Source organism: Phacochoerus africanus, chromosome 15 (genome assembly GCF_016906955.1).
Source record: "Phacochoerus africanus isolate WHEZ1 chromosome 15, ROS_Pafr_v1, whole genome shotgun sequence".
NCBI classification, from domain to species: domain Eukaryota; kingdom Metazoa; phylum Chordata; class Mammalia; order Artiodactyla; family Suidae; genus Phacochoerus; species Phacochoerus africanus.
In genome coordinates, this window is record NC_062558.1 from 130,938,010 (window position 1) to 130,965,583 (window position 27,574).

Genomic DNA, 27,574 nt, shown 5'->3' on the forward strand with positions numbered 1-27,574 from the left:
AATGAGAAAAAAGGAGTTTCTGTTGTTGCTCAGTGGAAACAAATCCGCCTAGGAACCATGAGGTTGCAGGTTTGATCCCTGGCCTCACTCAATGGGTTGAAGATCCCGCGTTGCCGTGAGCCATCGTGTGGGTTGCAGGCACAGCTCAGATCCTGTGGCTGTGGCATAGGCTGGCAGCTGTAGCTCCAATTTGACACCTACCCCGGGAACCTCCATATGTCGCAGGTGTGGCCCTAAAAAATAATAACTAACTAAAAATAAATAAAAACAAGAAAAAATATGAATAAACATTCATCCAAAAAAAACTATAAATGGCCAACAAACACATGGAAAGATTCTCCACATCACGCGCCATCAGGGAAATGCAAACCAAAATGACAATGAGAGCAACTTCACACTTCGATGGCTATAATCCACAAGACAGAGAATGGAAAGTGTTGGTGAGGATGTGGAGAAATTGCGATCCTCGTACACAGGTGGTGGGAATAAAAAATGGTGCAGCATCTCTGGAAAATAGTCTTGTAGTTTCTCAAAAAGTTAAACACAGAGCTACTGTATAAACCAACAGTTCCAGTCCTAGGTGTGTACCCACGAGAAACGAAAACATGTTCACACAAAAACATGCACAGGAGTGTTCACAGCAGCATCATTCGTAATAGTTGTAAGGTGAAAACAACACAAATATGCATTAATCACTGAATGGATAAATTAAAGGTGTTACATCCATACAGTTAAATATTACTCAGAAATAAAAATAATAAAGCACTGATATATTCTGCAAAATGGCAAAATCTGAAAACATTATGCTAAGGGAAGAAGACAGGTACAAAGGGCCAAATGTATGATTCCATTTATCCAGAATAGGCAAATCTATAGGGATAGACGGTAGATTCATAGTTGCTAATCTAAAGTTGAGAAGATGGGAAGGAGGTTAGGGGTAGATGGTGAGTGACATTTAATGGGTACAGGGTTTCTTTTTGAAGTGACAAAATACTCTAAAAATGATTATGGTGATGGTTGCAAAGCTCTGTGAATATACCCAGCATCAACCACACTGTGCGTATTAAATGGATGAATCATATCTCAATAAAGCTATTTTTTTTTTTAAAAAAATCCCATGCTTTCGAGGCAGCTGGAGTTCATTGTAAATGGATTGTGCTATGGGCTGTGCCATTGAGGGCAATGTGGTGTTTGCAGTAGTTAAAAAGAGTTCTGGAATCAGACTCACCTGGGTTCCAACACTGGCTCTGCCTTCTGTTGGCTGTCTAACTTCAGGCAACTCTGTGAGCCTTAATTTTGTCATCAATAGGAGACTTGTCAGAACACAGCCTTGTGACTTTGAGTAGATTCAGTGGGATGATGCTGGTGAAGGGCTTATCATAGTACCTGGCACTTCGTGACTGCTCAGTAGAAAGTTAGTGGCCTCAATTTCTCCAACCATGCTCAACCAATTCATAAGTGTTTTCTCTGGTGTAACCTTGGAAAATTTACTTGCAAAGTAAGTAATATACTCAATCATATATTATTTCTATCTTCATCTTTTCCCTCTGCATGCCCCTACCCAAGCAGAGGAGTAATCAAAAACATCACCATTATACTCTTATCTCCACCAACTTTAAAAGATGGGGGAAAAAGTTGTCCCAGTTTAGGCATGAGAGTGATATAGCAGTGGAAGGATGCTCTGAGTGCACATTTCCAGCTTTGGTGTGATGTCTTCAGGCATGGAGGGAAATGGTAGTTTTTCAGGCATAGAAGAGGAGTTTAGGTTCTGTCCTATGAAAAGAGCAGTTGTCCAATATGTTTATTATTCTGTCTTCCACACTGGTCAAGACAAGTGCCTCAGAGAAGGCCATAAATTCATCCACATACTTAATTCACATTCTTATACCATGGGAAACATATTGCTGTCCCAATCCCAACTGCTCATCCATCCTCATCCTGAATATTCAACATTCCTGTCCTTGAGGTACAGATTTAAACTAATTATTCTCTCTTCCAACCAGAGGGTTCCCTGCTGTCCTTCCAGTTGTGAGCTCCTACACTGACTCCTCACTGTCACCTCATGCCTGGTTGACTTTATGCTTAAGGCCATTTAAACCTCTTGCACCATCAGTCCTTTACTGAGGACCAAGGAGAGATTAGGCATTGGGGAGATAGGAAGATTTGAGTTTGGTTCCTTTTTTTTTTTTTTTGCCATTTCTAGGGCCGCTCCTGCGGCATATGGAGATTCCCAGGCTAGGGGTCCAATCGGAGCTGTAGCCACCGGCCTAGGCCAGGGCCACAGCAACGCGGGATCGGAGCCGCGTCTGCAACCGACACCACAGCTCACGGCAACGCCGGATCGTTAACCCACTGAGCAAGGGCAGGGACCGAACCCGCAACCTCATGGTTCCTAGTCGGATTCGTTAACCACTGCACCACGATGGGAACTCCTGGTTCCTTTTTGAAAGGAATTCTCAGTATATCAGAGGGTATCTATTCCCCCATATTACAATTGCCTAAAAAATGTGTCTCCCCTGCTGGAGAAACATATCTGTAGATAACAGTAATGCAAGCTCACTGAAATAGCAGAGAACAGCACAGAAGAATGATTTCTCAGAGGTCACTGCATAACACTTCCATTTACATCTCATTGGCCAGGATTCAGCTCTTATGGCCTGATTTAGTTATCAGAGAAATTATAAGGGATACGGATTCATTTAACGGAGTGACAAGATGCTGAGAAACAAATCGTGGTTATGTTCCTATGAAAGAAGGGGAGAATCCATTTGGGGGAGCCAGTTAACAATCTCTGTCAGAGAAGGCGCAAATGGTTCTTAGTGCGGGAATTATAAGTCTAGATTTGTGGTTATGGGCTCCTCTGGGAGCCCCCAAAGCATCAGCAGTCAGGAAGGATGTGGGGCAGGGGAGGTAAGACAGCCAGGGAATGGAACTAACAACAGTGTGTAGCTGCAAGAGGATTTCTAAAAGCCAAAACGCATCCATTAAATTTAACAACTAAGTGGATATTGGAGGTAATCTTTGAGAAAGCTGTTTTATAAGAGCAATAAAGTGGACACAAAGACCTGTGATGACAAAATTACCATTATTTTGTCCCTTTCTTTGATCAAGGAACAGAAAATATTGGGGGGTGGGGTAGGGACAGATATCTGCAAAAATCATATTTGGAAATAAATCACTGCATCGTGTGCTAGCGTAAAGGATAAACAAAGTGTGGGGTACAGAGGAGGGAGGGATCGAGTGGGCATGAAGGAGGGCAGCAAAGGAGAAACCGAAGAATTAAAGCTGGTCCAACAAACAGGCAAACTGGCAGTTGGCCTCAGATGTAACACTATTTTTAAAAAGTATTTCCAAGACCTGATATGCAAATTTAATCGTATTTTCCATATTTGGAAAACTTTATATACTGATCGGACATCTCATTCACTCTTTCCATTCACTCAATTAATCCCATACATTCATTTATTCTATAAAATCCATGAGGGAGGAGACTTCCCGTCTTCATCTTCGACACCTACAACAGTGCCTGGAAGAGGTAGTTGCCCTAAGTTAACTGATCCAAGGCAGAAAGGCTAATTAGGACTTTCAGCTTTTGCTTTTCACCGTTTCCAGTAGGGCACAGAGACCTACGCAGTCCCCAATGTGAAGAAAACAGACGGCACCGGAGGCAGCACCACTTCCCCCAAGGCAGAAACCTGTCCCAGGCAGAACCGCGGAACCAACCCGGCGACGGAACTCTGGAGTAGGCGGAACGTAGGCGTGGCGGAACTGGAAGGCGGCGGAATCCGTGGGCGGTGGAACCTCGAAATCGGCGGAACCAACTTGCGGCGCCCACGGAGCCGCCCGGAGTCTATTTGGAACGGAAGGGTAGTGGCCGCTGCTTCCTGGTTGCGGGTCGGCGCCGAGGGCCCGGTTTCGCAGTGGCGATGTTGCCCTACACCGTGAATTTTAAGGTGTCGGCGCGCACCCTCACCGGGGCCCTCAACGCCCACAACAAGGCGGCGGTGGACTGGTGAGGGCGCTAGGCTTCGAGGCCGCAGGGCTCGGCCAGGGGAAGGGGAAAGAACAGGCGGCTTTACCTGCTTAGTTTGGCCTCTCCAAAACTGGGTGCCACCTTCACCATTACAGACTTTCATTTAAAGGCTGGATTTTTGTTGTTACCATAGAAGTTGTAAAAGCCCCATGTGGGAACTTGCTCTGTGCGGATATGTTTGCCCTCGTTCCCCCATCTCTGTTGCTCTTTCCCCACACTCTTTCCTCACCACCCCATTCCGCCTCTTAACCTCTCTTTCAGTCTCCGGGCTTCTCCCCTCATGTCAGTTACCTTGACCGCGTTCTTTCCCCCATTCTGTGCCTTCTTTTTCTCTCATCCCTGTTTTTTATCTTTATTCATTCAACACTGTGTCGGGCGCCTATGCTCTCACCGACCCTTCGTTTCACCTTTACCTTTTCCCTGTAGAATGATACTGCAGCTCTGAAAATTAGTAACCAGAGGAATATAATGCAGAATTCTGTAGCTGTGGCTGCTGGGAAGGTTGGCAAGAGGACGGAAACTTCCTATTCAGTGTTTTTTTTTTTTTGTTTGTTTGTTTGTTTGGCTGGAAGCCCCACAGGGCTGATCACAGATACTGTGGAACGTGATTCTAGGCACTTTGTGGACGCTCAGTATTCAAAGTTGGACAAGACAGACAGAGCATATGCCCTCAAAGACAGATAGACCATTAGGGTTGCTTTACATACATCTTCACCGCCCTGTGTGAATCTCTCAAGACCTTTTTTTTAAAATTTTAAAGAAAAACAAATTTCAACAAACTTTTTAAAAGCTTGACTAGACCTTTTATCCAAATGCTGTAATGTAGAAATACTAGTCTTGGGGTTAAATAATAATTTGATTAATGATGGTGCATGTTAGATATATTACTTCTTTAGTATGCCTCTTGGCAAGAGAGATATTGTTTTGCTTTGCCTTTCACTTAAATTTTAACACTGTTTTGTTAGGGGCTGGCAAGGTTTAATTGCTTATGGATGTCATTCGCTTGTGGTAGTGATTGATTCCAATACTGCTCAAACTCTTCAAGTTTTAGAAAAACATAAAGCTGATGTTGTCAAGGTAAGTCAGATCCCACTTTGACCCTCTAGCAGATTGTCTATTTTAAAGTTTTAAATATTGCTAGAGTTTCACTAAGTTATATGTACAAATGTTGAAAAGGTTTTAAATATGATAATCAATTTGAGGTAGCCTAATGTTTTATATATATATATGTGTGTATGTGTATACATGTGTATGTGTGTATGTGTATATGATTTTTTTTTTTGTCTTTTTGCCAGTGCTTGGGCCGCTCCCACATCATATGGAGGTTCCCAGGCTAGGAGTCGAATCGCAGCTGTAGCCACCAGCCTATGTCAGAGCCACAACAACGCAGGATCTGAGCCGCGTCTGCAACCTACACCACAGCTCATGGCAATGCTGGATCCTTACTTAACCCACTGAGCAAGGCCAGGGATCAAACCCTCAACCTCATGGTTCCTAGTCGGATTCGTTAACCAAGATTATATATATATATATGTAATCTCTTAAGGTCACATCAGGATGAACTGTTAAATCTTAGCTCATAGGTCATTTTAAAGCTGATGGAAAACCCTGATCCACCATGTAATGGACCACTCGTTCGCTCATTAATTTTGAACCCCTAACCCATGCTAAGGATATAGCTATAAAAGCCCTCAAGCAATCCATTGTCTAATGAGGAAGAATGAGAAGAAAAGACACAGATATAGCGTGGTTAAGTGGGATAGTACGAATGGGAAGACACATCGGCAGGATCAGGGATGGGAGGAGGGTCACAGCAGTCATTTCATTGTAGGGGCTGGTAAGCGTGAGTCGGCTAAGTGAAAAACTGGGGGAGGAGCACTTCAGGGGGGGAAAAGGGAGAATACACTCAAAAGAAAGTAGTGTGCAGAAGGATGGCTAAAAGATGGAGTATACATACCTCTAGGCATGATGAAAGAAGGCAGCCGGAGAAATTCACCCGCCCTGAAAGTTTTATAACGTTGCGAAAGAATTTGGATTTTTAAGTAGGAGATTGATATGATCGCATTTGCATTTTAGTAAAACTCACTCTGGCAGCAGTGGAGGGTCTGTTGGAAAAAGGCAAGACAAGACGGGGGTCATTTAGGAGATTTGCAGTCATTTTGGCAGGAAATTCTAAGGGCCTAAGTTAAAGTGGAGGTGTGAAGGAGTCATATTTAGGATCCATTTAGGAGGTAAACTTTGATAGCCTTTATAGCCAACAGTTTTAAGGGAGAATCAGAATAAAATGACTCCAAGATTTCTATTAGAGTAACTGAATGGCAGTGTTGCTGTGATGTGGTGGGTGTGTGTAAAGTCAGTGAGTTTTTTTAACCTGCAAAGTCTGAGGCACCTGGGGCAATTGAATTGTACTGATCTGAATTTTAGGAGAGACATGACATCAGAGATGGAGATTTGGGGTCTTTTTTTGTTGTTAACCGCTTTACCGAGATATTCATACCGTAGAATTTACCCATTTAAAGCGTGCAACTCCATGGCTTTCAGTACATTTGCAGAGTTATGTAGCCGTCACCACAATCAATTTCATAACCCTCAAAGAAGCCTTACTTCCATTAGCGGCTGCTGCCCATCCCTTTTCCCCATCCCCTTCATCCCTGACCAACCGCTAATCTAGTTTCTATCCTGTAGATGTGTCTATTCTGGACATTTCATATGAATGAGATTATATGGTAATGTGGCCTTTTGTGCATGGCTTCTTTCATTTACCATAATGTTTTCAAGGGTCATTCATATTGTAGGAGGTGTCAGTGCTCTGTTTCTGGTTATTACTGAATGATATTCCATTGTATGAAATACAGCATTTATTTGTTCATGGACATTTGGGTATTTCCCACTTTTTCTATATTTTCAGTAATGCTGCTCTGAACATTTTTGCAGTTTGTGTGAACCTGGGTTTTCACTTCTCTTGGGTATATGCTTAAGAGTAGAATTGCTGACTCATACAGTTACTCTTTGTATATGTAACTTTTTGAGGAACTGCTGGACTGTTTTCCAAAGGGGCCGTGCCTTTTTACAGTCCTGCAGCTGTGTATGGGGGTTTCGGTTTCTCCTGATCCTCAGCAGCACTTGTGACATGTCCTTTTGATTGTAGCCATCCTAGTAGGTATGGAGTGGTTCTCACTGTGGTTTTGTGGTTTTGGTTTGCATTTCTCTGATGGCTAATGATGTGAAGCATCTTTTCATGTGCTTATTGGCCATTTGTAGATCTTCGAGAAACGTCTGTTCATTCCTTTGCCCATTTTAAAATTGTATTTTTTAAAATTATTGAGTTGTAAGATTTCTTTATGTATTCTAGATACAAGTCCCTTATCGATTTATGGTTGGAAAATATTTTCCCTCATTCTGTGAGTTATCTTTCACTTTTTTTGTTGGTGCCCTATGATGCAGAAAAGTTTCAAATTTTGATGTAATATAATTTATTTTTTCTTTTGTTACTGTATCCAAGAACCATTGCTTTCCCCAGAGTCAAGAAGATTTACATCTTTATTTTCTTCTAAGAATGTTATGGTCTTAGCTTTTACATTTAGTTTCCAAATCCAGTTTGAGTTAATTTTTATATATAATGTGCAAGTAGGGAGAGAAATACAGGTGATTTTTTTTTTTTTTAAGTCAGCATGTATCCTATGATCTTGCTAAACTTGTTAGATCAGTAATTTGGGTGATTTTTTTTTTTTTTCCTACATAGACAATCACATTATCGCAGACAACAACAGTTTGGGCTGTTGGCTGGTAATCTGATGTCTTTGCTTTCTTTTCCTTGTCTCATGAGATGACTAGGCCCTCTGCTGCAGTGAGTAGGAGTGGAGGGAGGGTACTTGGGTCTGGTTCCCGAGCCTGCGAGGAAAGCACCCAGTCTCTCGCCAAGTCAAATGTTAGGTTTACTACTTGGTTTTTGTTTTTGTTTTGTTTTTTAGAAGAAATAGGTTCTCTCTCCTTCCTGTTTCATTTGACATTTCTGGAGTTTTCATTTCTTAGTGTAGATCCATGTTTCAGTCTGGTGTCATATTCCTTTTGCCTGAAGAATTTCCTTTAAGTCCTTGAAGCACACATTTGCTATTGGTTGAGTCTCAGATTTTGTCTGAGAAAGTATTTCACTGGTTTTTCTTTTTTTTTTTTTTCCTTTGTTGTGCTTTAAAGATACCGCTCCGCTATCTCCCGGCCTGAGTAATTTTTGATGCATACTCTGTATGCAGTGTATCTTCTCTCGTCTGGCTGCCTTCAAGATTTTCTCCTTATCTTTGATTTTCAGCACTTTGATTAAGCTGTGTTAAGGTCTGGGAGTAGAAGTGTGATAAAGGCCCACATGATCCTGCCCAGTGGAGCTTATGGTTTGTGGATTGGTGATAGGTCAAAACAAAGTAAATAAAGTAATTAGAAAGTGTTGTGTGGGAAATGCTTTGAAGTAAGAAAGTAGGATGCTGAGCTAGAGGGGTGGGGAGGTTGTGGCCAGGAAAGTGGCCAGGGGAGGCCTTGGCTCAGGGTGAGAACTCTTGTTTTATTCCTTGCTCTGTCAGTGTTCCATGCTCAGGAATTCACCTGATTTATGATGGGCTCCTTGTGTTCTATATCTTTAAGAAACTGTTCTTAATGATATCTAGGTAGTATTACATTATGATACTAGAAGTACAATGTATAGATTTGTTTTTTAGAGAAAAAACTTAACATTTTTTTCCAATTTTATGAAAGAGGGACGGCCAGAGTTTTTGTTTGCTTTTGTTTTTTCTTAAATTTCCTTTTGCAAGGTTTTTGTAGCTCTAAGCTGTGTCCTTTTAATTAGAAGAATAGAATGCAGAAAAAGATTCTATTTAGCAATGTAGGATTTTAGATATTGTGTCTGAATTAGATTTTACGTTGGCTACTATGATCAAATGGTATACCAACGATCAGACCATTTCAAAATATGGCATTCTGGAGTTTTCACTTGAATTTCCCAGATTATTAAGGCTATGCCTCATTTTTCATATTTTAAAGGCAGGAACATTGTGAAGTTTTCAAAAATATTTTAATTGCAATTTTAAAAAAATCATAAATAAAAATGTCTGACTTTCAAGATGGAAGCTCGTTTCCTCTTTAAGTTAAGTGTAGAATGTCGCTTGGGCTCTGGTTGATATTTTATAAAAATCATGTTTAGTTCCATCCAGTGCAAGTATTTACTTGATTTCTTCTTGACACTAGGTTAAATGGGCCAGGGAAAATTACCACCATAACATTGGGTCGCCATACTCCTTGCGCTTGGCTTCTGCTGATGTCAATGGCAAGATCATCGTTTGGGATGTAGCAGCAGGCATAGCTCAGTGTGAGATCCAGGAGCATGCCAAGCCTATTCAGGGTGAGGAGAGTCTGTGCTCTGCCAAGTGGCTGCACTAATGCACCTACTCTTAGAGTGGTTGGTTTTCCTATTCATTTAATTTTATCACTTCTCAGTTAACTCTTGATTGTTAAGCCTGCTCTGCTGATCTGACTCCAGCTTTCTTTTCCTTGTCAATACACTTCTGGGCTTATTTGCGCAAATCTTAGTTGATTTGTGCTTTGGTAAAATGCGTTAATTTCAACATCACCCTCGGTTGAGCATGATGAGAAAAATTAAGCTGCTGTAAACAGTCTCATAAATCTAAGCTATAATTTAAGTTAATTTGGCCGGACTGCTATTTTGGAATTAGCCCTCAGTGCTTACTTTCCATTAATAGAGATAATCAAAATTTTATTCTCATTTTCATATAGATCATTTGTTTGCTTGCAATGTTACTGATCTGCAATCAATATAGTATTTCTTGGACTCTTTAGGCTTTGACTGAATGGCTCTCTTGACTGAATCTCTTAAATAACTATTTAAAAAACACTGAGTTCTTACCATACTGTTGAACTACATCTTTATCCTGTTTATTGTTCTGAAAATACATGAAATTCTGTAAAGTCCCATTGAGTAATTTCACAAAAACATTGGGAGATCTGACATTGATTATGGCTAAGATAATCTTTGACATAAAGTTTTAATTAATGAATCATGTAAATTGCCTTGTTTCTTTGAAGTAATATTTCAGATTATTTGGAAATTTTGACCAAGATTCTAATGTCCAGATGACTCATTTTTATATAAAATTAGCTTTTCCTCTCAATCTTGATATGTATATAAATACATGCAACATTGAAGAACAGAGGGATCTAAAGATTTTAAGGATTACGTTAAAAAGAAAAACTATTCTCACTCCCCCCCCCCCCATGCACACACACAACTAGATATCAAGGACACATCAGCCAAGTGTTGTGAAGTAGGTGATTTCTGAATTTTGCCTTTATTTATCTGGTCTTTTCAGATGTTCAGTGGTTATGGAATCAAGATGCTTCCCGAGATTTATTGCTTGCTATCCATCCGCCAAATTATATTGTGCTCTGGAACGCAGATACTGGCACCAAACTCTGGAAGAAGAGCTATGCGGATAACATTCTTTCTTTTTCTTTTGACCCTTTTGATCCCTCACATTTAACTTGTGAGTATTGGTTTCTTGTGAAAAGTGAGTTAAGGTATTTGTAATATGGTTAGTGCTCTGTCCATAACACAGACACACACCCCCATCATCCATCTAAAATGTTTAAATGAGAAGCACATCTGGTTCATGAATCTGCAGCTCCTACTGCAGATACTAAGTCATAGCCGGTAGCATTTGCAAGTATTCTGATGGTTAGGACCTCACATCAGCAAGCTAGACCTTCCCTGTGTGGAATCTCTGAACAGAATTAGATTAGAGAAAGAGAGCCGCTGTGTTATTCTAATTCAGATTAAAATTTTTTTTTTCCAGGAACATTGAAAGAAACTGAGTCAAAGGTTTCTTTTAGTCTGCGGCCAAATTCATTTCTTCCTTTTAAAAAAAATGTTCTAATTCATGCCATGTGTTTCGAGTGCCATAAACAGATTCATGTCAGGACCAGACTAAGCCCAAGGGAGTTTTTTCTTGGCTCAGGGTGTTTTTGCCAGTGTGCTTTTGATGTTTTGCTGAGCAACTGATGTAAAAATTAGATTTTAGACAGATGTTTTTGTGACTAAATTATTTAGAAAACATTTTTATTCAATTACCCAGTAGATATTTCTTGAGCTATTGCTATTCGCGTGTTCTGGGAACCTGTATTATACCAGTGAAACAAGACAAGGATTGCTCCTTCATGAAGTTGACATTCTAGTGAGTCAGATCATGAACTCTGAACGTAATGAATTAATAAGTTACACTATATTAAGAGGTTATAAATGGTATAAAAAAGTAAAACAAGATAAAGGGGATGAGGGAATGAGAGTGGACAGGTTGTTGTTTTAAATAAAGTGGTCAAAGTAGGCTTCATCTTGATAACTTGCTCAGCCGCTCGAAAGAGATAAGAGAGTTAACTCTGGTAAAGAATGTTTTCCCCGAATTTGAATGACTCAAAATTCTAACCTGTTTCCACCAACATTTATTGAGAGGTGTGTCTCTGCGTATGTTGATGGGGGGAGAGAAGGACAGATGAGTAGAAATTAAAGTGAGAAATCCATCGGAATAAATCATTACAATACGGTGGGTTTTGGCCTTGTATATATGAATGTGTGTATTTGAATGTATGCATGTACACTCACTCCTGCACTCACCAGTCTGCAGTGAACTGCAGTGCCATGGGAACACAGAGCAGGGCTGGTCCAGCTGACAGAGTTGGGGGGTAAGGAAGGAGGGGAGGATGGGGACCTGGAAGGGTGACTTCTGTAATCTGAGAAGGAGACAAGGCTTCAGGCTAATTTACCGCATCTCTGTCATTTGTTTGATGAAAGCACTGTGTATTTCAAAGCATCAGGTGACCTAAGATCTTTGATTTGCTCATTGAATGTGCCCGGGTTGTCGAAATTCTTGAATACTTTGCTCCCAGTATTTAAAGCAGCCTTGCTAATTGCCAGGAGCCGGGGTAGATAAGGTGTTTGATGATCAGATACGATTAGCATTAGCCCCAGTTTTGAGGAGGACTATTTTTTCAGTCATAAAAAGGCCTACTTTGTCCGGCTCAGTGTGGTGCTGCCTCCTTGACTGTTTCTGTCTCCTGTACACATAGTAAACCGCTCTTGGCACTTTTACTCTAGATAGACAGAGAAAAGAGAACAGTCTTGACACATCCCAAGGTTCCATTTGATACTCAGGAAGAAAAACGGAAATATATTTAGACTGAGTAGCTCATGATAATGATAAAAAATTAGTATCATCAAGTCAACAAATATTTGAACTTGCCGAGTGTGGTATGCAGAGCCTTTGACTTGGGGGATTTTTTTTTTTTTTTTTTCCTGTGGATTTTATATTCTGAAAGTCTTTGGATTTTGAAGTTATGGGATATAATGAGGAAAGGTTTTTAATGAAAGTCCGTGCTGTGAATTTATTTGGAAGAACAAACATTTGTTCTTTCTGCCAGTAACCTTCTGGTATCTTTTTAATATAAAACATTAATTTAGAGTGCTGAGCTTGGAGGCCTCTGATGAATTGTAATGGACCACCTGTTTCAACTTGGAGAACATTCCCGTTATGTTATGACTGCCTAACTCTGCCAGTTCTGTATTATTAAAATTATCATTACCTTGCTCTCAAAATTGTATTGGAATAAAGCTCTATGCTAAACTTGATTAAAGTTTAATCAGAGTGTTGCTTCTCTCCACACAGTACTCACCAGCGAAGGCATTGTGTTCATCTCAGACTTCTCCCCATCTAAGCCTCCATCGGGCCCTGGGAAAAAAGTTTACATATCCAGCCCACACTCCAGCCCAGCTCACAGCAAAGTGGCTGCAGCCACAGGGGCCAAGAAGGCTCTTAATAAAGTGAAAATCTTAATCACTCAGGAGAAGCCTAGGTAAGTTACAAGTGTAAAATTAACAGCAGCATTCTTTTATTTATTCAGCATTTCTCTGTTTACCTTCTATTCGTGAAAACCTCATTTTTGGAGATGTATCAAGATTGATTTTCTTCTTCATATCACCTTGTATTGTTTTTAATTTTGAATTTATGAGAGGAAAAATGTTTTTCGTTTCTCCTCTAAGAAGAGATTCAGCATTGAACATGACTCCTTTGTGTCCCCCCCCCACCCCCATTGGCTTTTATAGATGAAAATTTTTGCTTCTGAAATTTTTTCCTAATTTTTCATTTCTGAAAATAAGAGGTAAAGATTCTAAAATAGTGGCCACAGACTACATTAAAAATTGGGAGACAAAAGCTGGATTTTCAGCCTAAATACATTTTCCTGACTTAAATGCTATATAATCTCATTAACCAGTAAAATATAGGTGTTTATTTTATGCTTATAAAGATGTTTCCCTGGTTAAGGGTCAAGATTCCAGGGGGAGCTGTAGCCTTGTGATTGAGAATGTGCTTTAACATTGTTCAGCTTTCACCCTCTCCCAGTCCCTAAAACAGTGTTTTAAAGGATTTCATAGGGTTGTTGTAAGGATCAATAGATGCGATAATTTAAGCACCTAACATGGTGTCTGATCCTTAGCATTCTTTTGGTAAATGCTGTTGTTTATTTCAGAAATTGCAACTGAATAAAATTTTATTTTAAGGAACTATTTATGCATGAAAAATAGATTTCTGTCTCTTTCCTAGTGCTCTGATTGTTCTTATGTTTTTATTGCTCTGGCAGTTTTTGCCATTTATTTTAAAGCAGGCATTAATATGTTAAGATTATCCTACTTAGACTTTGCAGGTAATTCCCTGAAAAATATATGGTAAAATACAAATTACTCTATAAATATATTCTGAATTTATATGTAAATATTTTTTAAACCATAGGCTGGTTAAGTTCACTTAATTAATTCCCTATCATGTGCCAGAATAATTTAATTGCTCCTTAAATATCTTGAGAACTTTTTACTTACTTTTCATTGAGTCTGTATCATAAATATTTTTTAGTCTGCATAGTTTTATAAATTATGATTCATATAAGTTGTATTTTCTCTCATGCAAATCATATGTTCATCTCGAATGTTGGGGAAATACATTGTTTATCTCTGCAGATAGAATTGATCTGGGTGCTTTCACATGCCTTATTACATATACTCTTCCTGCAGTCCTGGGAAGTAGTACGGTGCCCATATTATAAAGGAGGCAACTGAGTCTCACTTTGTTTTAAAAGTCACTTAAGCTCACCCAACTAGGAGGTGCAGAGCCAGGATCCTCATCACTCGATCCTCAGTTTAACTTTATTTTAAATTTCAAAACCTTTTAATAAAGTTATTATGTAAAAAGAAAATGGTAATTATATGAAACATTGAAGTACATTACATATAAATTTACTGTAAAATAAAAGGTTGCAATCAACTACGTACAACAATCACAAGTTACTAAGTGATTCTTAAGACTCTTTAACAGTCTTTCTAGTCCTCATATTGTTTCCTCTTTTATTTACACAGAAGAAAATGCTGTGATAACTGAACAAAATACTTGACTTTGTTTCAAAACAGTTTTAAGACAGATTTAAGTGAAGGAAGGCAGAGTAGAGGAAGTGACTTGCCCAAGGCCCTACAGATCGTCTGCTGACTCCTGATCCAGTATCCTAGCCCTAATTACTCAAAAGGCATGTTTTAATTCTGAGGTTCCATTTCAGCAGTCTGTCTAGTTTTTCTGATTACAAAATGAAAATAAAGCTGCTATCTTAGGAATACCTTATATGGTATTGTCACTTAACATCTCATAGACTTCCTTAAATTTTCAAAAATACAGAAACACATCTCTATCCAGCCTGTATGTGTGTATGTATGTGTGTGTGTGTGTGTGTGTGTATGTATATATATATATATATATATATATATATATATATATACTGACTGATTTCTTCGTGTCTAAATCAAATGTTTACTTTTTTCAGTGCTGAGTTCATAACTCTCAATGATTGCCTTCAGTTGGCATACCTGCCTTCCAAAAGGAATCACATGTTGCTACTCTATCCTCGAGAGATTTTAATCCTTGACCTTGAAGTGAATCAAACAGTGGGTGTGATTGCAATAGAAAGAACAGGAGTTCCATTTCTGCAGGTATCTACAATTTATATCACCAGAAGTTGATTATGGATTATATGGAGAAAAATCATAATCTTGCAAAAGTCCTTAGTTTCATTTTCACTTTTCTATTTATTTAAGGATTAACAATGTTAGTTTATATTCTTTATTTTTCTGCACTTTGGTTTGGTTTGATCTAATCCTAGAGATTCTTTTTACTGACCTGGAGATATGTACCAAACTATTTAAGTTACCTGATAAAGGTGATTTTTTTAGCATTATAGATGGGTTTATTTTGAAATATTCACTTAGTCTTAAAGCTAGAGGGTGCTATGTGTATTTTTGTGGGTTGTTTTGTTTTTTGCCCATTTCTCCAAAGATGACTTTTATGAGTCTCATAGTATGTATATTTTTAATCTGTTGTTTTTTAATCTGTTATATTTAATCTGTTGTTTTTTAAAAATAAATACATCATCTGTTCAAAGGTAATACCTTGCTTTCAGTGTGATATATTTTTAATCTGTTGTTTTTTAAAAATAAATACATCATCTGTTCAAAGGTAATACCTTGCTTTCAACGTGATTGTTTATTTTGCCTACATGAAAATGGTTGCATAACCTTACGTGTTCGAAGATCTTACAATAGTATTTTCACCACTTCAAGTGAGGAACCAGGTGAGTTTATATCTCACAATAATGTTAATTGTATTTTTCTTCAGAATTATTTTATAAACCTGTATGTGGTAAATACTAGCCATAGCATGAAGTTAATGGATAATCCTTGCTTTAAGAAAGTAGAATATGGTTATAACATGAGGCATAAAAAAGCACAGGCCCAGGAGTTCCTACCGTGGCTCAGTGGGTTAAGAACCTGACATAGTATATGTGAGGTTTCGGGTTCGATCCCTGGCCTTGCTCAGTGGGTTAAGGATCTAGCATTGCTCGGGGCTGTGGCGTAGGTCACAGATGTGGCTCAGATCCAGCATTGCTGTGGCTGCAGCGTAGGCTGATAGCTGCAGCTCCGATTTGACCTCTAGCCTGGGAGCTTACAACAAAGGTAGTAAAATTTTGTAATCCCTTCTTGATTGTATCCGTGAGGCAAGTAGATGTTATCTTTTGCTGCTATTTCTTTAGCACAAGTCCAGCCTTGTATATACCTTTGTTATTAACAACCCCTTGACTCCCTGCTTTAGGAATTTTCATGGTAAAGTGACATAGGTAAATAAGTCTCCAGGGCACTCAGTTGTCAGTTTCCATCTTACCCTGGAGAATAAAACTAATGTTTTTGTGGAACAGTGTACTATGTAAATGTAAAAGTGACTTCTGCATCTTTTATAAAGTATTATTATTTTCAGGCTTATTGTAGATACTGTAAATTAGGATGGGCTGTAAGTACACTGTTAATTTAAACATATATCACTGTTGATCCTTTTTCAGAGAACTTTATTTTAAATATTAAACAAGCTCTTTAGATTATCATTGTTATTTTGGAAATTAAATGATGTAGTCAGTCATTAAGTGAATTATCTTTATATTCTGAAGAAATTAGTCATTGTAAATAAGGATGCCGTTTTTTAAAAACCTTGTATTAGTGAAAGGATGATAGACTTTCTGGTTGAGGTTTTATTTAAGTTAAAATAAATGGTGATATTGATGTGGTTGCTTTTTAATATTTAAAAGAAAACAATACTTTTTTAAGATCCAGATCCTGTCCAGGAGCTTACCTACGATTTACGAAGCCAGTGTGATGCGATCAGGGTGACAAAAACTGTCCGTCCCTTCAGCATGGTGTGTTGTCCCGTCAATGAGAATGCAGCTGCCCTCATAGTGAGTGACGGCAGGGTCATGATCTGGGAACTGAAGTCCGCTGTTTGCAGTCGGAATTCACGGAACAGGTAAATGAACCAATAAGATCTCTTTCGTTTTGTGTCCTTGTTTTTTTTAGAGTACTGGAGTCATGTAAAAATAACACGGTCTTTTTTCTATTAGAATTATTTTTAAAGTGACAGTTAGGACTTTAGATTATTAGGAAATCATGTTAACCTGCTAGAGATATTTCACCGATGGGCTAGATTAATGAATACTGTAGAAATGGATAGAATACCGTCATCTGTAGTTGGCCCTTGGAGTTACTAACATGTGACGCAGGTTTTAAATACGTAAGAACCATGTACTGATTATGTCTTTGCAGCAGCTCTGGCGTGTCACCTCTGTATTCACCAGTGTCTTTCTGTGGAATTCCTGTAGGAGTGCTACAGAATAAACTCCCAGACCTCTCCTTAGATAACATGATTGGTAAGCTGCTTTGTTTTTCTCCAACTTTCAAGTCAGGTATACTTTTTGAAGGGAAACATTAATGGCAATGATTGCACTTATTATCAAGTCAAAGGTAATACTTCAGAAAACTAAAATGTAGACTCATTCTCCCTTAAATAAATCAGAGAGGTTTAAAATAGGCAAGCATAACAGTACCAGAAGTAGTTTAGATAGACTGGCATTACAGTGTTGGAATTAGAAAATGTTCATTTGTGAGACACTGTGATCTGAATGGAAGAGCTGGCGGGAGGCGTCCGGATGCTGCACGTAGCCCTTGCTGGGCTGCACGGTGCCTCCTCAGGGCCCCCGTGCTCGCTGGTTCCTCGGCTGGGGATTGAACACACACTTCCTCTTTCCTTCTCTGGTAGGCCTAATTCAGAATTTGGCTTTGATCTCCCAAGCCTGGTTTATATGTTCCCTACTAGTTATCACTTGATTATAATTGTGCTTTTACTCATCTGTTTCCACAAGGATGGGGCAGTGCTTGCCTCAGCTTTGCACCCCCAGCACTCAGCACAGGGCCTTGCACATTCTAGATGTGCAATAAACAGCTATCGAGGGAATTAAGTAACTCAACAGTATTAGAAAAAATCATTTTAACTTTTCGACTTCTATTTTCATGTCGGAAATTTAGTTTCAACAAATGTTTATTTGCAGATAAAATACTGCTTCACAGTTATTTATTATAGGGCCAGGATATATTCAAGGAAGAATGAGAATTGGTGGTTTCAGGTGTCACACAACTAGAAATCATAAATATGCCAAGCAATGTTGACATCTAATTCTTTTTAAATTGTGGCTAGTGATTTATAAAGGATTTCTTTATCATTATTTGTTCTTCTATAATGCAGTTAAAATGGACATTATTTACTAGGTTCTTTTGTTTAAATGCTGGCGGATGATATACTAGAAGGATCATTACCTTATTAATCTTATGAATCAAAGACAACATTTATTGGGTGCTTAAAACTATTTAAATATGGTACCAAATTCTCTGCATATTACCTCAACAACCCTGCAAAGTAGGTACTATTATTATTATTTCCTTTTTTTTTTTTTTTTTTTGTATGTGGGAACTGAGACCCAGAGAGAGAGTAAAAAACTTGCTCCAAACTACACAGCCAATAAATGGAAAAGCCAGATTTGGAGTCTAGTCATCCCAGTCTGGACTTTGCTCCTTGGCCATGGCCTCTAGTCCTGATGGCTTCACTGTAATCTTGAGTAAGATTTGACTTCTCTAGACCCTGCTCTCGTGTTTCCTTCCTTGTGTTCAGTGACACCAATTTTTATACTTAAAATTCTTTCTTTTCACCTTCCAGAAATAAATCCATATGAGGAAGTTTAGACACATAATTGTTTTGCAAAATTTATTTTATCAGTAACACAATTTTCTGAGTTAATCAACCTTGTCTGCACTTAATGTAAAATATTAAAGTGAAAAGAATTATAAACACACATGCACAGAACTAATTAGTAATATGAAGCCTGCAGGAGGTTGAAATTTTATGCTGTTTAGGTATCTAAGTGATATAAATTACGTTTTTTAGGAGACAAAAGGCTGCAGATTGTATAGCACTTCTTGACAATGTTGTTGATTTAAAAGAAATAAATCTTTGTTACTTGAAAACATTTTAATTAAAACTTTTAATTAAACTTTTAATTTGAAATTCACTGTGTACTTAGTGATAATTGAAAGCAATTCATTTAAATACAGAGGCCTGATTTATATTCATTGGGTAAAGGCTGCTACTTCTTTAGGCCTAATCTGCCCTACTTTGTGACTGCTCTCACAGGGAAGATGCTTGAACTATAGGCAGTTCCCTGAGGTCACTTCCAAGCTGCCAGAGGTTGATAAACATTGCACCTACCTGTTGAACTTCCCATTCCTGTAGACCCCATCTTTGTTACTAAAGATTGGTTTCCATTTTATGGCTTATCCTAAGGGATCATTTTATTTGGGTTCTGTTGATGGCCATTTTTTTCTGTATATCTTACAGATTTTACAGTAACATTATTACTAAAACAACTTCATAGCTTTAAAGGGTTTAGTCAAGTCTGCCCTCTTAGCGCAGCAGGCGGCACTTCAGTCTCATAAAGGGTTTAGTCAGAATCCCATCACCCACTCCTAGTAATTATTTATATTTTCCCCTTTCACAACGTGTGTGTGTGTGTGTGTGTATGTGTGTGTGTATACACATACATATATATACACCAACCTGTGTGTTCTTTATTATGTACTTTTGACAACTTTATCCCTATAGTCAATAGTGGTTTAAAGGAAGAAAAATTTTATAACTATTATTAGTGAATGGTTTTGATTTTGTTGCCCTCTTTGTGTTCACATTTTGTTAGCATGCTTTTGTTTAAATCATCTTTTTAGTTTGAGATTTGCTAACCTGAGTATGAATGCTGCATCTAAAAATAATTTTAAGATTTAAGACTTAATTTCAGACTTAATTATTGATGAGTTCCCTTGTGGCACAGCAGGTTAAGGCTCCAGTGTTGTCACTGCAGCAGCTCAGGTTGCTGCTGTGGTGTGGGTTTGATCCCCGACTCGTGACCTTCCACATGTTGGAGTGGCCAAAAAAATAAATAAATAAAAATAAGTAAAAAGAACTTAACTATTGATCTGGCTTGTCTATTATGTATTATTTACTAATACATATTTATGTTTATTTTATTTTTTATATAAAAATATGTAATCATAAGGAGTTCACCTACTGGTGCAGTGGGTTAAGGATCCAGTGTTATCACTGCTATGGCTCAGGTCAATGCTGTGGCATAGGTTCGATCCCCGTCCCCAGGAACTTTTGCATGTTGTGGGTGTGGCCAAAAATATGTAATTATATAGCTTAAATGTTGTAATTATATGAACACATTAAGATTTCTTATTAGAAATTTATTTTTTATAAGCAGCTTCCTTTATTTTTTATATTTTATTTTATTTTATTTTATTTTTGTCTTTTTGTCTTTTCTAGGGCCACACCTGCGGCACATGGAGGTTCCCAGTCTAGGGGTCTAATCAGAGCTATAGCTGCCTGCCACAGCCACAGCTACAGCAACACCAGATCCAAGCCTCGTCTGTGACCTGCACCACAGCTCACGGCAATGCAGGATCCTTAACCTACTGAGCGAGGCCAGGGATCGAACCCACAACCTCATGGTTCCTAGTTGGATTTGTCAACCACTGAGCCATGACAGGAACTCCCTCATTAGAAATTTAAATGAGTTCTTTGAACCTGCTGTTTGCGATTACCAATTTTATGTGCACTTTACCAAGTGCATCAGATTAAAAAGTAACCCCTTTGAAAGGTAGTAAGAAAGGAATGTGCTATAAAATCTCAAGCTAAGGAAACTGTCCTCTACCCCTAGTCCTCTTGATTTGCCTTTGGTGCCCTAAGACCAAGAACTTTGGCTGAATTTTTTGTTGTTGTTGTTGTTGTTGTTGTTTTGGTCTTTTTGTCTTTTCTAGGGCTGCTCCTGCAGCATATGGAGGTTCCCAGGCTAAGGGTCTAATCGGAGCTGTAGCCACCGGCCTACACCACAGCCACAGCAACGCTAGATCAGAGCTGTGTCTGCAACCTATACCACAGCTCACGGCAATGCCAGATCCTTGACCCACTGAGCAAGGCCATGGATTGAACCTGCAACCTCATGATTCCTAGTCAGATTCACTAACCACTGAGCCATGACGGGAACTTCTGGCTGAAATGTTATTTCTTAGAAGAAAAAAGGTTCCTGAATTCTGGATAGCAATGCTTGAGAGTGATCCATCCCTTGAGATGCTGGATGATATGGTTTACGTCCCATGGCCAAATAAGACCCAGTGTATAGCTCTAGCGCCTCGAGTGCTGCCTTCTACCTTCTAGAGCTGGATATACTTTTCTAGACCTGAAGAGTATTTCCACTGCAAAGCTCCTTTAGATTTTTAAGATCAGCATGTGTTATAATTGATGTATTTGTGTTTTTTATTACAAACCAGGGCAAAGTGCAGTTGCCGGGGAAGAACATCCCAAAAGCCCCATTCTGCAGGAAGTGCACCTCAAGTTCTTGCTAACAGGACTGCTCTCAGGATTGCCCTCACCGCACTTTGCCATCCGTATGTGCCCACCACTGACCACAAAAAATATTAAGGTGTACCAGCCGTTGCTTGCTGTGGGTGAGTACTGGACCTGTTCTTTTTTTAATTCTTAATGTCTATTTTAACTTTTTAAGACATTTAAGTTTCCTGGTTACTAGCAGGTCCTTTATTCTCCTTGAGAATATTTTGAGAGGAGGAAAAAGCTAAATGAAATTGTGTAAATATTCATCTTGAAATACTTCTGTCTCAGTAATCTTTTATAATCACAATAACTCATTCATCTGACACCAGATGGCAGAGATCCTGATGCCATAGGTAGCTCTCTGAAATGTCAGGGGCGTAGTCCCTGTGTGATGCTCAAACCAGACTCCTTGTCTTTTCTTGGCCCACCGCAGGCTCATCCTGTGCATGTCATTTTGTTTTGGGTTTTTGTTAACTGATAATATTGTCATAGTTAATCGTTTAATAACAGCAAGTTTCTTCATTTGCTGAGAGTTGTATGTTAAACATGGTATAGTATTATTTAAAGTGGCTATCATCTTTATAAACTAAGATTTGCCTTTTGGTAGGAATTGCATATTTTTATGTTGTAGATTTAAAAAGTTGGTCTGTGTTTTAGCTTGCTGTAATTTCCATAATTTCATGGTAATGTAATTAACCTGATGTCCTTGACAGAGAAAACCAATTTTTAATTTGCCATTAAGTATATAAGATTAAAATGAATTTCTCTAAAACTTTGAAAAAGCATATTTGTTTGACATGGTCAACATTTTTTTAAAATAAGTTCTTCGTTTAACTTCTGGCTTTCTCCAGGTCAGTAAACATGTGATTTGTGATTCTTTTTTTTTTTTTTTTTCCTAAAATGAAAACCTCGATACATGTGTCTCATGGCCAGGTGCCTCAACTTAATGGCACCTTCAAATGGTGAACATGAATGGCTCATTGGAGTATTTACTGTTTGGCAGTACTCTTATTTTCTCATTTTTTCCATTAACTTTTTTTTTTTTTTTGCTTTGTAAGGCCACACCCAGGGCATATGGAGGTTCCCAGGCTAGGGGTTGAATCGGAGCTATAGATGCCTGCCTATACCACAGCCACAGCCACTTCAGATCCAAGCCGCATCTGCAACCTACACCACAGCTCACTGCAACGATGGATCCTTAACCCACTGAGTGAGGCCAGGGATCGTACCCACAACCTCATGGTTCCTGGTCGGATTCGCTTCTGCTGCTCCATGACAGGAACTCCTCCATTACTATCTTTTGAAAGTGATTTGAAAGTTAAGGTTCAGTGGTCTAGATATAAGGTGTCCAGATTATGAAATGCAGGTAGAAGTTTAATTTTTCCTCTGAAAACTATTGTTTCATATTAAATCTCTTTTAGAGATTTCGATTGGGATTTGTCAGCATACATAGTGTGTACATCTCTGTATAATGTCAGTGTATCTAAATTGTCAATTAGGATTTTATTAATTTCTTGGAGGAAATTACTTCTTGGGATAGTTAGATAGCAAGAGCTAAGTCAGGCCCTGAGATTTCTGTTGTAGAATAAGCTGTATTGTACTGCTGTGTGGTGAATATCAAGTTATTTATTGAATTTAGTATAATAACAAAGTAAAAGCAAAAAAAAAAAATTAGAAGTGCCTAAAGTTTCATAGAGTTGTTTAACAAGAGAAGCAGAGTTCAACTGGAATTGCTGCTTCTTAGGCTCTGAGTATTAGGTCATAAGGTTCAGCATCATCAAAATGTGCAGAATGTAGAAATCATGGTTATTATGAGCATCTGCTAAATGAAAAGTTTTAGTAATTCTTCAGATATTTTCTCAGTACTGGAAGATACTGTGGAATAGCTGCTAAATGTGAAGTGTAATACTGTATTTTTCTAGAATAGTTTTGCAAGGAATTCCTCAAGCTTTAGTTCAGCAAGTTAGCTAAAATTGGAATTTTCCTAGCATTTTTACTTTTATTATTATTATTATGTCTACATTTATTGCTTTGTATGACTCCACTAATATTTTTAAGTCATGTGCAGTGAGAAAGTGTGCAACCACTTACACTGTTCATTTTTCTTGCTTAACTTATAAAAACACGTTAAGGGCTGAGATATTACTTTCTCAGGAAAGTATTACGTTCTCAAGTGACTCTGTTCCTTCTAATTAAATTTTAGACACATTACCTGAGACTGTGAAAAGCTTTAAGCACAATAATAACTGCAGATCATGATGACAGTGATAACAGAAATAGTAATAATCAGGTACTCACTTTGCACACTGAGTGTTTTACACGTTTCTCATTTAATCTCCAACAGACAGGTTTTCCATTATTCCCATGTTAAAAGGGTACACGCACAGCTTTGGTGTGGGCAGGCAATTTGCCAGAGTTTAGGGCAGAGCCAGGCCTTAAAGTCAGGCTTCTTTAACTGCAGAATCCACAGTTAGCCACTGCATTTCACCATCTCGTTCTGATTTAAAGACAGAACAAAAGCAAAATCTTTGTAAAGAAAATCAGAAAAATCTGGTCAGTGAGTTCTGCTATGTTGCCTTTTTGAGGACCAGCTCTAATAAACATTCAAAAAGCTTAAGAAAGTGCATCTTCAAATTTTATGTGTTTTGAGTTAGATTTTGAAGTCTTTCTTTGAAAATCTGCCCGTGGATTTTGGTAAGATTACAGAGCACCTGAGATTAAGCCCATTTTTAGGTCAGAGAGAAGACAGATATTTACTCTTTCATCACTCCTAGCTTGGTTCCCTTTTATACAAGATAAATATTGTGAAATGATTGAAATCTTGAGAAAAGACTTTCGTTAGATCTGGGGCTTCCACTAGATTAATTCCCCTGTATTATGTCATTTAATAGGTACCAGTAATGGTTCGGTCCTGGTGTACCATCTCACCAGTGGGCTGCTGCACAAGGAGCTGAGTATCCATTCGTGTGAAGTCAAGTGAGTGTGTCATTGTGACGTCGAGACCGCAAATGTACATAATACCAGGAAAGGTCCGTGTGGACTTTTCTATACCAGGTGCTCTGCAGTGGTGATTGTTTGACAGCTTTGAATACTGAATGCCCCTGTCCACCTACAGGCCGTGTTCATCAAGGATGAGTACTAATTGTTTACTTTGTAGGGGACATTATGCGGTGGAGGATTTTTTCTCACTTTTCTTTCTGCATCTTACTCATTTCTCCTAAAGTCTAGACTATTTTCTCGTTGCGTATCATTCTGTTCCCTTCAGGTTTGTATAGTTTGTTTTCCATTTCTGTAGAGATCCCTCAGCAGGACTGCTTGTGAACAACTTGAATAAAGTCATTTGAGTTGTTAATCTCATTTATTCTTTCCCTTTGAGCAGTGGTCTGTTTTAGGAGTTCTGTGTATGCAGAGGTATCTGAGGGAAGGCTACCAGAACAGAAGGCTGCCTCTTGCTTTCGGCTTTAAAGTACATGTGTTCCTGCCCTGTCGCATTATTTTGCTGAGCACACGGCTGTTTTCCTTTCTTTACCCTGGCAATGACAGATTGTAAAGTTACACATGCATAATATAAATGCATTAATCTTCCAGTAGTTTTTGACGGTTTTGTAGCAAATGTGTAAGAAAGGCCATTTTTCTCACCTCTGTACGTCATATAATTACAGGTCTCATGTATATGTTAGAATATCTGGTGAACCCTAGTGTACCCATATTCTGAATAAATGCATTTTCTGAATGGAGAAGGGTCAGCCCTTGAAGTATCACAACTTCTGATTGTGATGGTAGTTTCTAAAGAGTCTTCATAGCCCTGTTCTTCAGAGTGTGTGTTTTTGGTACAGCCTGGGCGACTGTTTGTTGCTACTTTATGCCGTGTGTCTCCAGTAGCTCCCTGAATACGTATCTGGATGGAGGAGTGATGTCCCAGAAGTGTTAGGCTTTTGAGACGCAGTGTCACAGGCATCTGTTTGGATCCTTCCAGGCCATTGTTTGTCTTCCTTCACTCCCTCCAGTGGTCCCTGCTGCAGCCGAATTCTCTCCTCCTTTCTTTCCTGTCTTCGTTTCTTCTCCTGACATTTCCTTTCACTCCCGGCTTTTGTGTGCAGTGTTTCCTTTTATGGCAAATACCAAGCAGTCAGAACTCACCATTTAATCAGTGCTTGTTGTAAGGATTATGTTAACTCTTGATACCTTGCCTGCGTCATTTCATTGAATCCTCACTACACCTCTATTCAGTAGGCACTGCTGTTATTCCTAATTTATAGAAGAGGAAGCTGAGTATTGTGGCATAATCTATGAAAAGCTATGTGGAATTCGTCCTAGGCCTTTCGGGCTTCATAACTGAGCTCTTGGGGTATGTGTGCTAGATCTCCAGCTAAAAAATTCACATAGAAGTAGGAAACACTTTGGCAGTAAGATAAAAAATGTTGACTAAGCCAGAATTAATGCCAAGAATTTGATACATGCTTCTGGAAGATTGAGAAGGTTTTCATTTTTTTCTGAGTTCTGAAATCTTATTTATTTATTTTATTGAGGTACAGCTGAGGTATAATATTAGTTTCAGATATACAATGTAATAATTTCAGTAACTGTATATATTGTGAAATGGATACCACAGTAGGAAGTCTGTAATAAAGACACAACAGCTAGTTAATCAGTGAGCTATTCGCTGTAAGTAGGATTATTATCCTGGGCTGTTTAGGTCGTGGATGTCACTAAGTTCATGACTGAGGCATGTTATGATATTTTGTTGGTGACACCAAAATTATTTATAAAGTGTTACTTGGGATACTAAATAACTCAGGGCTGTGCTGGTGTTGTGAACAATCAAACAAATGTGCTCCATTTTTTGGTATAAATTTTCCCTCTTACTTTCCCTTTTGAAGATAATTCACATTTTACAGCCAGAGATGGGGCCCATCAGGGTGCTAATAAAAAATCCTGCTGCCTTTGTTTCAACTAATGCAGTTATAGTGTTACAATTAAAAGCCATTATGAAAATCTCACAAATATGTTCTAAGAATTGCTGAATTTATTATCAATAAACCCAATACAGTCTAGATACTTATATGCAAATTAGAGGCTGACTTTGAGAAGATTGTTTTTCTGCTTTGTACTAAATATGTTTTTTAAAACCATTTAATCTTAAGTACTTCAGTCACACATACACATGGCCTGGGACTGCCTAACTGCAGATAGTTGCATTTGTGTGTTTTTTTTTAACTATGGTGTTTTAATGAGCTGTACTTTACAAATAGGAAATGTGTATTGAGCATCTTCTGTATACCTGTAAACAGACAAAACCTTGGAAGTTTGTAATCCAGTGGAAAATACCCAGAAGTAAAAATGTGGAGTGGTACATGTCGGTCTTCTTACATTATTGGAGTTCTTATATTATTAGTTGATGTCTTTGTCCAGTAGACTAAAATTACAATAATATAGCCCAATACTATTTTCACTGTCAAAAATTGTTACAGCAGTAACATTGATGGACTCGGTGATGTACTCAGTATTGACTCAGTAATGTACTGATTGACTCAATACATTGAGTGACTTATGGAAAGTAAAATAATCTCTATTTTGTCTGTCTGTAAATTTGCAGAAGTTAGTTTCATATCGTTGTAGAACTTTAAAGCCTTTGAGAAACTGTATGCTACCCCCTCCAGCTACCCATGTTGAGAAGTAGCCTCTGAACGTTCCTAATGCAGGTGCAATGAGCAGAGCCAGCTGAGGAATCTATGGGGGTCAGACTCTAAACACCTAACGGTGGATTCTAAGATTACAGTTGTTCAGTATTGAGGGATCCTACAAACAAACTTCGATTGAGTCAGAAGGTGAGCTGCTGTTCTGAGTTTTTGATAGAGCTCAATGTGGGGTTAAATTAGACAATAGTTTCCTAATCCCGGGTGCAGTGTTGTGCTCAGCAGTGTTTGATAAGGGTTTTCATTCTTTCCTTTTGAGAAATAACCCCCTCCTTATCTCATACACTTTGGAAGTCAAACTTGATTTTTATTTTCTTCTGTTGATCAGTAGGAGTCAGATATACAAGCTGCTGCTGGAATCTGCTCAGAGGCAACATACTCTTGGTGCTCAATTATAAATAAGCAGCCACCCGTGTTCTGTTGTATCTGAATACTGGGACATC

The 27,574-nt window shown here is 38.5% G+C and overlaps 1 protein-coding gene across 3 annotated transcripts in view; it reads left to right on the forward strand.

The window, feature by feature from the left end:
• Positions 1-3,841: 3,841 nt before the first annotated feature.
• The window catches only part of WDR11 (WD repeat domain 11), a 55,464-nt gene continuing 31,731 nt past the window's right edge, over positions 3,842-27,574 (forward strand). The window contains exons 1-11 of one of the 3 annotated variants that reach the window (XR_007132155.1): positions 3,842-4,012; positions 4,999-5,110; positions 9,266-9,419; positions 10,405-10,578; positions 12,751-12,937; positions 14,948-15,113; positions 15,637-15,751; positions 16,776-16,971; positions 17,268-17,371; positions 21,375-21,551; positions 24,327-24,411. Coding sequence is in view for 2 of the 3 variants with exons in the window: in XM_047759988.1 (XP_047615944.1) it covers positions 3,927-4,012; positions 4,999-5,110; positions 9,266-9,419; positions 10,405-10,578; positions 12,751-12,937; positions 14,948-15,113; positions 15,637-15,751; positions 16,776-16,971; positions 17,268-17,371; positions 21,375-21,551; positions 24,327-24,411 (1,556 nt within the window). In the remaining variant the exon portion in view is untranslated. The remainder of the gene's footprint in view (positions 4,013-4,998; positions 5,111-9,265; positions 9,420-10,404; positions 10,579-12,750; positions 12,938-14,947; positions 15,114-15,636; positions 15,752-16,775; positions 16,972-17,267; positions 17,372-21,374; positions 21,552-24,326; positions 24,412-27,574) is intronic. The other 2 variants (XM_047759989.1, XM_047759988.1) reach the window with 2 other exon arrangements.